The sequence below is a fragment of the Asterias rubens genome, chromosome 9, assembly GCF_902459465.1.
Source record: "Asterias rubens chromosome 9, eAstRub1.3, whole genome shotgun sequence".
Taxonomy (NCBI): Eukaryota; Metazoa; Echinodermata; class Asteroidea; order Forcipulatida; family Asteriidae; genus Asterias; species Asterias rubens.
In genome coordinates, this window is record NC_047070.1 from 14,478,181 (window position 1) to 14,491,823 (window position 13,643).

Sequence of the window (13,643 nt, forward strand, 5' to 3'; positions counted from 1 at the left end):
AAATAATTACGGTATCACAATAACAGGAATACACTCGTTAAGAGTTAATTTATAGTGATTTATGTTTGAACTGACAGATGAAGCGCTACAAACGCTTCTTCGTTGACGAATGTTTCACAACAAAATACAGCATTTTTGAGACATTTAATGTCTCATATTATTGCATAATGAGCAGATGAAACCAAAAAACTTCCGACCAAAAAAAAGATCATTGGGTGCCGGTAAACAACATAAGAGAGTGTCAGTCAGTTAGATAAACAGCAATTTATTGGGTTGGGAAACGAGCAGACGACAACTGGACGTGCATTTGCCACTGAGGGCGCTCTTCACCGAAATATGTTGGGAAAAAAAAGCGGAAAATACAATCAACAAAATACGAAAAAACAGAAAAAGTGCCGAATTGCCTGTACTCAAAAATGTTCAACAAACTTGGCTGGAATTCGAGTTGTTATGTGCCTGTTCATGACATTCACAACTGAAAAACATTAGAAACATTCTGTATTAAAAATGGACTTGGCAAAATAAAAAATATAAAACTTAAAAAAAAAAAGCTTTACCTGTAATTTTCCAATGGAAATCTCTTGCTGTTCCCTCTTTGAAGTGACACAATTTTACAAAACCATGCCTTCATGACTCCATCCTCACAGAAACAACGTCCAAAGTGTTTGAAGAAGAGCAAAAACATTCAAATTGAACTCTTTGACAAGGGCATGGTCCGCGTAGAATACTGTCCACACATGTGCATAACTTGCTGTCTGTACGCGTGTTGTTATTTTGTAGCCACGGAACGCCCACCACTTGCACAAAACACCGACAGTCAACACAAGTAAATGTTCAGAATTTATGGCAAACTGTCCTTAAATGAAGAAAAATAAAGGACCAGCATACTCTATAGGGTAGTCCTGCCCTCTCCTGATGATGCACAGAGCAAAACAACTTCCAACTTGACCATAAGAAATAGATAAGTTTAGGAAAAATCTTGCGTCAACTCTTTCCACGTCCCGGGCAGTTTACGTTAGTAAACCACATTGGTCGAGTTGGTACAGAAAAAGTGTTCAAAACACCACCACCACGTGTGTAATGCGGAGGAGCAGACGACCACCAAGACACGTGGAATTCTTGACCTCTGATATGATGACGTAATAGTCTTTTGTTCGCGTTGCGCGTGCGTGAAGCTGTCAAACAAAAATTGACGGCACGTGATTGGTTGAATAAAGTTACGAGATTGTGTGCATAAATTATAGTGGGCAACAGAACATGCGAAAATTTTGTTTTTTGTGTTTTTTTTTAGCTTGATGGCAAAGCCTAGCTGACACATTTCTAGAGCCCAATTCCATTAAAGCTGTTAACAAATTATTTTTTTTAGTAATAAATTCCTGAAATGTTTATACTTTTGTGAAAAAGTCTCAACTTTGGTGAAAAAGTCTAAAATTTTGTGAAAGAGGCTCAAGTGGAAATGTAGACGGCGCCCTCAATTGGCAGGCTTTTCTACAGGATTTATTTCTAAATAAAAGAAAGATCAATGATTTTCATGAATGTTCTCCAATAATTCTACGAAATAACCTAGAATAACAGATGAATCTTCTTCCATCAACCAGTAAATTCTCGCCCCATGCACGCAGAATAAAAGTGAGTTGGAAATTTTTCATTTTATTATCTCTAAAGATGGCATAATAATATTGGGAGAATTGGGCTTGATTATTTATAAAAATTATAAATATTGAATTTGAAAATCACATCCCAGCATGCACAGCCAGGACTCCTCCCAAGTATAGACGATGTGACCTATGTTTACATTCAAACCGCCCTCTGTTGACAAAACACTATATACGTCCTGTTTCGCCGGGCACTGAGTTGCGTAGTCATAGTAAGGCCGTGTCCGAAACGGCGACTTCGGCTACAGCTACGGCTAGATCGCGCGCGTCTGCCTATTCTTCAACACTGGTAGACGCGCTGATCTAAACGTAGCTGTAGCCGAAGTCGTCGTTTCGGACACAGCCTTAGATTACGTACACTTTCTAGCTGGCTGCCAAAACACAAAGGTTTTGCCCGGCGGTATGGGCGCGAATCATGTTATTATGGTTTTCGACTGACGTCAGAGGTCACATCGTCTATAGACCAAGGCCATAGAGTTATTTATAAGAACTAGAAGGCGCACTGGCCTATATACGCGTTTCGGCATGCGCGCAGGCAGCCATTTTCTAAGTTGACAAAACTGGCATCTCACAGCGTGTGTTTGCATCGCGTGAGCGTTCAATAAAAAAAATTCAAACGTGTATTTCATATTCAATGCGCGTGCAGAATGACACGCTTGTCATCTTGCGGTCCCGTGTGCGCGAAGCATCACTCGTGCGCCCTCTAGTTCTTATAGGTGCACCCGCCCCCTCGACACACACACACACACACGAAAACTCTGGTGACGCTTCTCATTTATATTTACAAATTTATTTACATTTTACATTCTACAATATTAACAAGTTCTCTCATTTACTTTACGTCCTTCTCATCTAAAGCCGGTTTCATACTTCTTGCGAATGCTTGGTGCGATGAGAACTTCATTGCGTCACACTCACATTCACAGAGGGAAATGGGGTGCGTACCGATTGTTGGGTCACCGCAATTTCGCTTCGCATTCACATTCGCAGGAAGTATGAACCGGTCTAACTCTAATAAGTAACGGTACGTAGTACGCTCACGTCGCGGTGAGATCCCAGTCCACCTTCAACTTCTCAAGTACTACCACTGTGTGGGGTTCTCCCAAAGCACAAGCCCTGTACATAAATTAACACCATTCTAACTACTTGCTCTATTTACAACAAGTTATCTCATATCAATATTATTATTATAATATCACAAAAGAATTAATTTAAAGTCACAAACATAAGAGTATATGCTTACGAACAATAAAACAATTTTTTTAGTAATTGTTTGTCACGATTTATATGTAAAAAATATATAAAGTTGTTTGGGGGGCTGACTCCGCCTACCCCTTTTGTGACGTCAATCGAGGCAGACTTTGCCTGCAATGCGTATAGTAAACACACGTGCAAAGTACATGTACGTCCAAGTCGTGAGTTGGTACATTTCAAAAAGTGTTTTTCTGCATTCAGCAGCAATACACCTGGTCGGCATTGCCGGAAAAAAAAAAAAAACATTTTTTTTTTAAATGTACAAACTCACGACTTGGTCCGTACATGTACTTTGCAATTGTGTTTACTCTACGCATTACAGGCAAAGTCTGCCTCGATTGAAGTAACGAACAGCGCCCTCTCGGGTTGGGGTCTACTCATAAATTTGTAAATAACATAAGAACTGATTTTTTTAAACCTTAGTTAACTGTTTATTCACATTCCACTCATCAAAACACATATATTAGTGACAAAAGCTTTATTTTGAAAAAATACCACTTCCGGGTGACTTTAACTGATTTCTCAGCAGAAGCCTTTGTTCCACTTGGGCCCATTCGCAGAGTAGAGTAAAATAATTATAAATTCAGTTTGGCTAACTCGACCGTCTTGAATCACATACTCGTTGCATTATTAAAGATTGGACAACTTTCTTCCAGTGGCAGTAAAAAAAATCATTTCTCTAAAACTACAATAAATGCAGTGTTCCACTATAAATTTAACAATATTTAATACGAAATTTAACTTACAGGAATACTGGTGAATCCTGGCTTTCTCGGAGTTCTGCTCAATATCGCTACATATAAAAATATTTATTAGCAAGTGACACTCTCCACTCAAATTATTGTTGGTTGAACTCTCACTAGTTCTCACTGCCAAAGGCTGGCTATGCCCTCTCTCCTTCCCCTAAACTAAGGCTCGCAATTTAAATCTTTGAGGCTGGATTCACAGCCTCTCCTTAAGAAGCTCTGATGTCGAATGCCAAAAATTATATTTTATTCCCATAGGGTCTACACAGACCCCAAACCAGAAAAGAATCTTCAGAATTTTATTTGTATTTCCCCTTAACTTTTTTTTCCCTGCTCGCTCAAGCCTGTTCATGAATATTCATTGTTAAAAATAACCTACAACTTAACCAAACACAACCTTAGTTGAAGTCACATTACTTCTTTGCATACTATAAGATGGCTCACCAAGTTTAAGGAATTTTGGGGCGCGGTTTAGCCACTCAAAATAAAAAGTTGTTATCTTACAAGAACAAATTTAAAGTACTATACATGCACTCTGGCCATACACAAATTATATTATGTTACTCTGTTACCATTAGATCTGGAGTAATTTCGCTAACTTTGTTTCACTCTGTGATACATGGCCTGCTTGGGAAAAGTTTGTTATTTACCAGTTATGATCAGTAACTGGTTATGATATGGAAGTGGTTGACCGCCGCGGATTCAGATGCATAGAAAGGCTTCAGCTAAAGTTTTTTTTATTGGAGTGTGAAATCACCTCTTTTTCAAGAACTATGTAACTTCAGAGGGAGCCGCTTTATAACAACAGCTATCCATTGCTCATACCCGACGTAGTTGCGATTACATAACCCTCCTCCCGGCGGCCGCCGAGAGGAGGGTTACATTGCAACTACCTGACTCTACACTGCTCGTCACCAAGTAAGTTTTAGGCTAACATTAATTTTGAGTAATTACCAACACAAATAGGGGATAGTGTTCAGTGCCGTTTAAGTTTTTTATTTAAAACAGCACGTTTATTCCTCATTTGTTTGTATTGACTTTGCAGGAGCAATGTCTTGCTGCAGTTCAGCTAGAAACACATCTTCTGTCTCAACTGACCACCCTCACCAAGGAGTATCAATGTCTAATGGTCCATGATCATGAACTGAAAATAGTCGTTAGGGAGAACAAACAAAACCTGAACATGAAGCAAAAAGGTTTGTATGATGAGTTCAGTTTTAATATAGAGCCATGTCAGTACAGGGGTTTTGAGATAGTATGCAGACAGGCTGTCAATGTTATTTAATTATGAAATGGCATTTTCCCTTTAATTTTTTTATCGTTGTGTAGACATTGTGCCATCATTGAGCTTTTTCATTTTTTTCATTGTGCTCTGATCATGTCAAATTTTAGCTATGAACATGCCATTATATAGTCATAGTCATATCGTAAGATCATCGTGCTATAATTTTCTGATGTCATCATATTATCATTGTGCCATCTTTGTGCCATCATCGTTTGATCATCGAGTATTCTATGTGCTGTCATTGTGCCATTTTTGTGCCTTCATTGTACTATTATCATGCCGACTTTGTGCCATCATCATCATTCAATTATTTTGTTGTCTTTGTGCTGTCATCATATGATCATTTTGCCATCTTTGTGCCATTATTGTTGTACGACCATCGTGCCATCTTTGTGTTGTCATTGTCAATCATCTTGTCTATTCTTTAGCCATATTTGTATCCTCATTGTGTGATCATAGTGCCATGTGCCGTCATCGTACAATTATCACACATCTTTGTGCCTTCATTGTACTATTATCGTGCCGACTTTGTGCCATCATCATTCAATTATTTTGCTGTCTTTGTGCTGTCATCATATGATCATTTTGCCATCTTTGTATCATCATTTTACGATCATCGTGCCATCTTTGTGACGTCATTCCATTGGTCGATCATTGTGCCTTCTATGTGCCGTCAAAGTACGATCATTATGACATCTACGTGCTGTCATTGTGCAGTTATAAAAGGATCTTCATGCCATCTTTGTGCTGGCATTGAACGATGATTGTGCCATCTTTGTGCTGTCATCAAACATTCTTTAGCCATATTTGTATCCTAATTGTATGATCATGGTGCCATGTGCCGTCATCGTACAATCATCACACATGTTTGTGCCGTCATCAAACGATCATCTTGCCATCTTTGTGTCGTCATTGTACAATCATCATGCTATCTTTGTGTCGTCATTGTACAATCATCATGCTATCTTTGTGTCGTCATTGTACAATCATCATGCTATCTTTGTGTCGTCATTGTACCACCATCATGCCATCTTTGTGTCGTCATTGTACGATCATCGTGTACATTCTTTAGCATATTTGTATCCTCATTGTGTGATCTTACTGCCATGTGCCGTCATCGTACAATCATCACACATCGCTGGCCTTCATTGTACGATCATCGTGTACATTCTTTAGGATATTTGTATCCTCATTGTATGATCTTAGAGCCATGTGCCGTCATCGTACAATCATCACACATCTTTGTGTCGTCATTGTACGATCATCGTGTACATTCTTTAGCATATTTGTATCCTCATTGTGTGATCTTACTGCCATGTGCCGTCATCGTACAATCATCACACATCTTTGTGTCATCATTGTACGATCATCGTGTACATTCTTTAGCATATTTGTATCCTCATTGTGTGATCTTACTGCCATGTGCCGTCATCGTACAATCATCACACATCTCTGGCCTTCATTGTACGATCATCGTGTACATTCTTTAGGATATTTGTATCCTCATTGTATGATCTTAGAGCCATGTGCCATCATCGTACAATCATCACACATCTTTGTGTCGTCATTGTACGATCATCGTGTACATTCTTTAGCATATTTGTATCCTCATTGTGTGATCTTACTGCCATGTGCCGTCATCGTACAATCATCACACATCTTTGTGTCATCATTGTACGATCATCGTGTACATTCTTTAGCATATTTGTATCCTCATTGTGTGATCTTACTGCCATGTGCCGTCATCGTACAATCATCACACATCTTTGTGTCATCATTGTACGATCATCGTGTACATTCTTTAGCATATTTGTATCCTCATTGTGTGATCTTACTGCCATGTGCCGTCATCGTACAATCATCACACATCGTTGTGCCTTCATTGTACGATCATCGTGTACATTCTTTAGGATATTTGTATCCTCATTGTATGATCTTAGAGCCATGTGCCGTCATCGTACAATCATCACACATCTTTGTGTCGTCATTGTACGATCATCGTGTACATTCTTTAGCATATTTGTATCCTCATTGTGTGATCTTAGTGCCATGTGCCGTCATCGTACAATCATCACACATCTTTGTGTCGTCATTGTACGATCATCGTGTACATTCTTTAGCATATTTGTATCCTCATTGTGTGATCTTAGTGCCATGTGCCGTCATCGTACAATCATCACACATCTTTGTGCCGTCATTAAACGATCATCTTGCCATCTTTGTGCCATCATTGTACAATCATCATGCTATCTTTGTGTCGTCATTGTACCACCATCGTGCCATCTTTGTGTCGTCATTGTACGATCATCTTGTCCATTCTTTAGCCATATGTGTATCCCCACTGTGTGATCTTAGTGCCATGTGCCGTCATTGTACAATCATCACACATCTTTGTGCCGTCATCAAACCATCATCTTGCAATCTTCGTGTCGTCATTGTACAATCATCATGCTATCTTTGTGTCGTCATTGTACCACCATCGTGCCATCTTTGTGTCATCATTGTACGATCATCTTGTCCATTCTTTAGCCATATTTGTATCCTCATTGTATGATCTTAGAGCCATGTGCCGTCATCGTACAATCATCACACATCTTTGTGTCGTCATTGTACGATCATCGTGTACATTCTTTAGCATATTTGTATCCTCATTGTGTGATCTTAGTGCCATGTGCCGTCATCGTACAATCATCACACATCTTTGTGTCGTCATTGTACGATCATCGTGTACATTCTTTAGCTTATTTGTATCCTCATTGTGTGATCTTAGTGCCATGTGCCGTCATCGTACAATCATCACACATCTTTGTGCCGTCATTAAACGATCATCTTGCCATCTTTGTGCCATCATTGTACAGTCATCATGCTTTTTTTGTGTCGTCATTGTACCACCATCGTGCCATCTTTGTGTCGTCATTGTACGATCATCTTGTCCATTCTTTAGCCATATGTGTATCCCCACTGTGTGATCTTAGTGCCATGTGCCGTCATTGTACAATCATCACACATCTTTGTGCCGTCATCAAACCATCATCTTGCAATCTTCGTGTCGTCATTGTACAATCATCATGCTATCTTTGTGTCGTCATTGTACCACCATCGTGCTATCTTTGTGTCGTCATTGTACGATAATCTTGTCCATTCTTTAGCCATATTTGTATCCTCATTGTGTGATCTTAGTGCCATGTGCCGTCATCGTACAATTATCACACATCTTTGTAGTGCTAGGCGAATAGTGAAATTTTGATATTCGGATACCGCTGGCCAACTATCCGTCATCGTACAATCATCACACATGTTTGTGCCGTCATCAAACGATCATGTTGCAATCTTTGTGTCGTCATTGTACATCATCATGCTATCTTTGTGTCGTCATTGTACAATCATCATGCTATCTTTGTGTCGTCATTGTACCACCATCATGCCATCTTTGTGTCGTCATTGTACGATCATCGTGTACATTCTTTAGCATATTTGTATCCTCATTGTATGATCTTAGTGCCATGTGCCGTCATCGTACAATCATCACACATCTTTGTGCCTTCATTGTACGATCATCGTGTACATTCTTTAGCATATTTGTATCCTCATTGTATGATCTTACTGCCATGTGCCGTCATCGTACAATCATCACACATCTTTGTGTCGTCATTGTACGATCATCGTGTACATTCTTTAGCATATTTGTATCCTCATTGTATGATTTTAGTGCCATGTGCCGTCATCGTACAATCATCACACATCTTTGTGTCGTCATTGTACGATCATCGTGTACATTCTTTAGCATATTTGTATCCTCATTGTATGATCATGGTGCCATGTGCCGTCATCGTACAATCATCACACATCTTTGTGCCGTCATTAAACGATCATCTTGCCATCTTTGTGCCGTCATTGTACAATCATCATGCTATCTTTGTGTCGTCATTGTACGATCATCGTGTACATTCTTTACTAATTTGTATCCTCATTGTGTGATCTTAGTGCCATGTGCCGTCATCGTACAATCATCACACAAATTTGTGCCGTCATCAAACCATCATCTTGCAATCTTCTTGTTGTCATTGTACGATCATCGTGCCATCTTTGTGTCATCTTTGCGAATCACAAAACAAGAACAAGACAGACAAAACGAACCATGGCGTAACATTACATTCCTTGTATATTGCCCTTCCTTCCCCCAACAGTTACCGCTCTCAATCCAACGATATCCACCACATGGCCATCTCCCTGAACGACCTACAAGAAGAGAACCACACCCAAGCAGATGAGATGCGTCATCTCCACCAGGCACTGGAGGCATCTCATCAGAGCCAAGCTGAACTACAACAGCAACTCCAGCAATGTGCTCAAAGATTGGAGACTGAGAACCTCAAATGGAGACAACAGAGAGAGCAACTGACGGAACACTTGAATGAGGTACATGCCAATAGTAGGGTGTCAGGGGCAAGTGGTCAAGAGCATCGAGTTCATTACATTCCTTCTTTTTCACCCTTCCTTCCAACCCCCCCTCGACAGTTACCGCTCTCAGCTCGATTCCAAGCTCATCTCTCAATCCAACGACATCCACCCCATGGCCATCTCCCTGAACGACCTACAAGAAGAGAACCACACCCAAGCAGATGAGATGCGTCATCTCCACCAGGCACTGGAGGCGTCGCATCAGAGCCAAGCTGAACTACAACAGCAACTCCAGCAATCTGCTCAGAGACTGGAGACTGAGAATCTCAAATGGAGACAACAGAGACAGCAACTGACGGAACACTTAAATGAGGTACAAGCCATTTGTAGGATGTTGGGGGCCGAGTGGTTAAAGGCAGTGGACACTATTGGTAATTACTCAAAATAATTTTTAGCATAAAAACTTACTTGGTTACGAGTAACGGAGAGATGTTGAAAGTATAAAACATTGTGATGAATGGCTGTCTATGAAGTGCGTAGTTTACGAGAAAGAAGTAAGTTTCCACTAGAGTATTTGAATTTGATTACAAGACCTCATAATCTGATTTTGAGTTCTCATATCAAGCATCTGAATGCACACAACTTGTGCAACAAGGGCGTTTTTCTTCCATTATTCTCTCGCAACTTTGACGTCCAATTGAGCTCAAATTTTTAAGGGTTTGTTATTTTATGCATTTGTTGAGGTACACCAAGTGAGAAGACTGGTCTTTGACAATTTAATACCAAAGAGTCCAAGTCATCGGGGCTGTGGGTTTGAATCGTCGGTTCTGTCCAAAGCCAATGTGGCTCACCAGGCTGGTGTTTATATCCGGTTTCCTTGGCATTAAATGACTGAAAACAATTTCCCTGGACAGGATGCCAATCCATTGCAGGTTACTCCTCAGCTCTTACCCTTTGTTCTCAATGGTAATGATAATGACGATAAAGTGCCTTAGAAGCCATCTACAATGAGCACTATGAGCAACCATTGGTTTTCATGGAAACTGTAAGCATCGTAACGTTCTCCTCTCTACATTAGACCAAGGCCTGTCTGGAGAAATCCCAGCTTCATCTGAAGACCTTGTCTCACACCAACCAATCCCTGTCCTCCACCACCAAACAGCTTCAGACCAGCTACAAGGACCTGAGCTCCCAACTGGAGAAGGAGAAACTTGCCAAAGAGATGACCTGCCGAGACATGGAGAGACTCAGGGAAGAACTGGAGTCTGAGAAGAAGACTAGGGTAAGTAGATTTGAAACTTTGCATGGTGGAAGTATAACTAAGATTCATCCACTTCAGTTTCTTAACAGTGGCTAACTAAAGGGGGGTTGCTTTGGGGGCACATGCCTAACCCCCCCCCCCCCCATTTGGTGTTGGTCAATTCTCAAAAACTACAGCACCTCAGCAATTTAATGGAGGCTTTCTACCATCATTTTCTTTAAAGGAACACGTTGCCTTGGATCGGACGAGTTGGTCTATAAAAAGCGTTTGTAACCCTTTTTTATAAAATGCATATGGTTGGAAAGATGATTTAAAAGTAGAATACAATGATCCACACAAGTTTGCCTCGAAATTGCGTGGGTTTCCTTTTACTGTGCAAACTAACACGGTCGGCCATTTATGGGAGTCAAAGATTTGACTCCCATAAATGGCCGACCGTTTTAGTCAACGAGACAAAAGGAAAACCGTGCAAGTTCGTGGCATGTTTGTGTGGATCATTGTATTCTACTTTTACAACATCTTTCTACCCATATACATTTTATAAAAAAGGGTTACAAACACTTTTCAAAGACCGACTCGACCGATCCAAGGCAACGTGTTCCTTTAAATCGTGTAAATTTAATGTAAATCTGTGGACATTGTGTTTTGTGTCCTACAAAAATAAACCAAACCCTTTAACAAAAACTGTTTGTTAAAATTCACTGAACTAATCTGCATATTGATCACATGCCCGCGGCACATTGGAAAAGACATGGCAAACTTTGTTAAGCTTCAAACTAGTAGAAGCCTGCCGTCGATTTCACAAAGAGTTAGGACTCGTCTTATCTCGAGTTAGGACGAGTAACTCTTCCTAACTTAGGATTAATCTTAAGGTCTGCATGCTACAGTGCAGGGTTGGGACTCGTCCTAAGTCCTAAGATTAGTCTTAAGTTAGGAAGAGTTTTGTGAAATCGACGGCTGATATTAGCTAAAAGGATTCAGCTTTGGCCAAATTTCATAGCAAAATCGTGTTGTGGCCTAGTGGTCAAGTTCTCAGCAGCAGAGTGTGAGTTCGAATCCCGGTCATGACACTTGTGCCCTTGTTTCATAAAAAGTTTGGAAAGTAGTGCACCAGCCGTGCTCCTAGTGTATGATACCCATACCTACATCCCAGACTGTAAAGGGGGTAACCTTGTTTCAGCCCCAGGAGTACGTGGGTCGACAGCCAAATCAGTTAAGTGTAGCCCTCACCTGGTCGATTGTACCTTGTGATGTTAGGCGATATAAAAAATTAAAAAAAATTATGCTTACCTAAATAATGTTACCAGCTAAAAATACTTTGTCACTTGTACAATTCGTGACTGCTATGCTAAGCACAAAATGTGTAAGAAACTTTTCGCACATAAATTTAAACTTGAAATGGAGTGACCTAGAAGACTTTTTTTTTTTTTACAGATGGCAACATCAGAACGAGTCACAGCATATGGAAGATACCAATAACGAAGTGGCTGCTGGTCTCCAAGATGAACCAGGTTTCCTCATCCAAAATGAAGTGGCTGCTGGTCTCCAAGATGAACCAGGTTTCCTCATCCAAAATGAAGTGGCTGCTGGTCTCCAAGATGAACCAGGTTTCCTCATCCAAAATGAAGTGGCTGCTGGTCTCCAAGATGAACCAGGTTTCCTCATCCAAAATGAAGTGGCTGCTGCTCTCCAAGATGAACCAGGTTTCCTCATCCAAAATGAAGTGGCTGCTGGTCTCCAAGATGAACCAGGTTTCCTCATCCAAAATGAAGTGGCTGCTGGTCTCCAAGATGAACCAGGTTTCCTCATCCAAAATGGTTTATATATCTTGAAAGCTTCACCAAACCAACTAGTGGCCAACACAGCGTGACTCAACAGCATGTTCAGTTTCCAGAGTTTAACTCATCACAGAGTCCACTGCATCAACAAAGTCAGCAGTTCCAAAGCCAGGCGCCATGTTGTCCTCAGCAAAGCGACTGGACATATCTGAACACCGAGGGTGTTGCACCCGATACTGGACATGAGTGCGGCTCCTACCAGCAAAACAGACGGTGTTGAAGTTATCTGGAACCTCAGAGGATTTCTCAATGTACTTAGCCACAATCATGGGTACACATTTTGTTACAAAGATACCAAAAGACACAAAATGAACAACATATAAATATTGAGTAACTCTTTGCAGATTTAGTTTTTCGACAAACTTTTTTTATTGATGACACAGAAATTTTAATCTGGACACGTTAATCCGGAGGACATTGGTTCGTATCCCACTCTAGTCAATTCTTTGTTCAACCCCAAAAATCATTTTATATATAAATAACATTAAAGGGAAGGTACACATTTGGTAATTACTCAAAACAAATACTAACTTAAAAACTGACTTGGTAACAAGCATTGGAGAGCTGTTGATAGTATAAAACATTGTGGGAAACGACTCCCTCTGAAGTAACGTAGTTTTTGAGAAAGAAGTAATTTCTCACTAAAATAATAAAGTCTTTTATTCCTATCTGAAAGCACACAGATTTGTCCAACAATGGTGTTTTTTCTTTCATCATTTTCTTGCAACTTTGATGGCCAATTGAGCCAAAATCTTCACAGGCTTGTTATTTTATTATTATGATGGGATACACCAAGATAGAACACTGGTCTTTGACCATTACCAAACATGTACCTTCCCTTTAAGAAAACTGCTACCATCAGTGGTTTTCAAATCATTGTCCATAAAATGGACACAAAAACATGTGTACCCATGATTGTGGCTGTGCATCAATGTCATTTCCAAAAAAGTAACAACATTTTGACTGAATATTCATCCAGAGGGATCACATTGATTTAGGAACATTTTATGTATTTTATCATTCATAAAAATGACCCCAAAACATATTCAGCAGATAAAACGAATATTTGGACTGGTTGATTTATTGCATTAGTTCTAATAGTTGTCAACAAGTGAACTTTTTATACTGTGAATTCAATACAAAGTCAATGTTTTTTTCTTACTGGAATTTTCTTTTACATGCTCATGTTTTATCACAAAGTAT

General features: G+C 39.9%; 1 protein-coding gene across 3 annotated transcripts; it reads left to right on the top strand.

The window, feature by feature from the left end:
* The first annotated feature begins 1,519 nt into the window (after nucleotides 1-1,519).
* On the top strand, nucleotides 1,520-12,887 carry LOC117294991 (rho-associated protein kinase 2-like). 3 transcript variants are annotated; one of them, XM_033777552.1, is made up of 6 exons: nucleotides 1,520-1,629; nucleotides 4,701-4,851; nucleotides 9,128-9,359; nucleotides 9,459-9,714; nucleotides 10,420-10,623; nucleotides 12,037-12,887. In XM_033777552.1, exons 3-6 carry the CDS (start codon nucleotides 9,355-9,357, stop codon nucleotides 12,079-12,081), a joined length of 510 nt encoding a protein of 169 aa, XP_033633443.1. In that variant the 5' UTR covers nucleotides 1,520-1,629; nucleotides 4,701-4,851; nucleotides 9,128-9,354; the 3' UTR covers nucleotides 12,082-12,887. The 3 variants fall into 3 exon arrangements, with proteins under 3 accessions (XP_033633443.1, XP_033633442.1, XP_033633444.1); XM_033777551.1 differs by having other exon boundaries at nucleotides 9,128-9,714; XM_033777553.1 differs by lacking the exon at nucleotides 9,459-9,714.
* Nucleotides 12,888-13,643: the final 756 nt, after the last annotated feature.

Excerpts from the sequence above, each read along its gene's own strand:
- LOC117294991 (XM_033777551.1), top strand. The coding sequence starts at position 9,355 with ATGAGGTACATGCCAATAGTAGGGTGTCAGGGGCAAGTGGTCAAGAGC. Across the intron at positions 9,715-10,419 it reads TGACGGAACACTTAAATGAG|ACCAAGGCCTGTCTGGAGAA; the intron begins GTACAAGCCATT and ends TCTCTACATTAG. Across the intron at positions 10,624-12,036 it reads AGTCTGAGAAGAAGACTAGG|ATGGCAACATCAGAACGAGT; the intron begins GTAAGTAGATTT and ends TTTTTTTTACAG.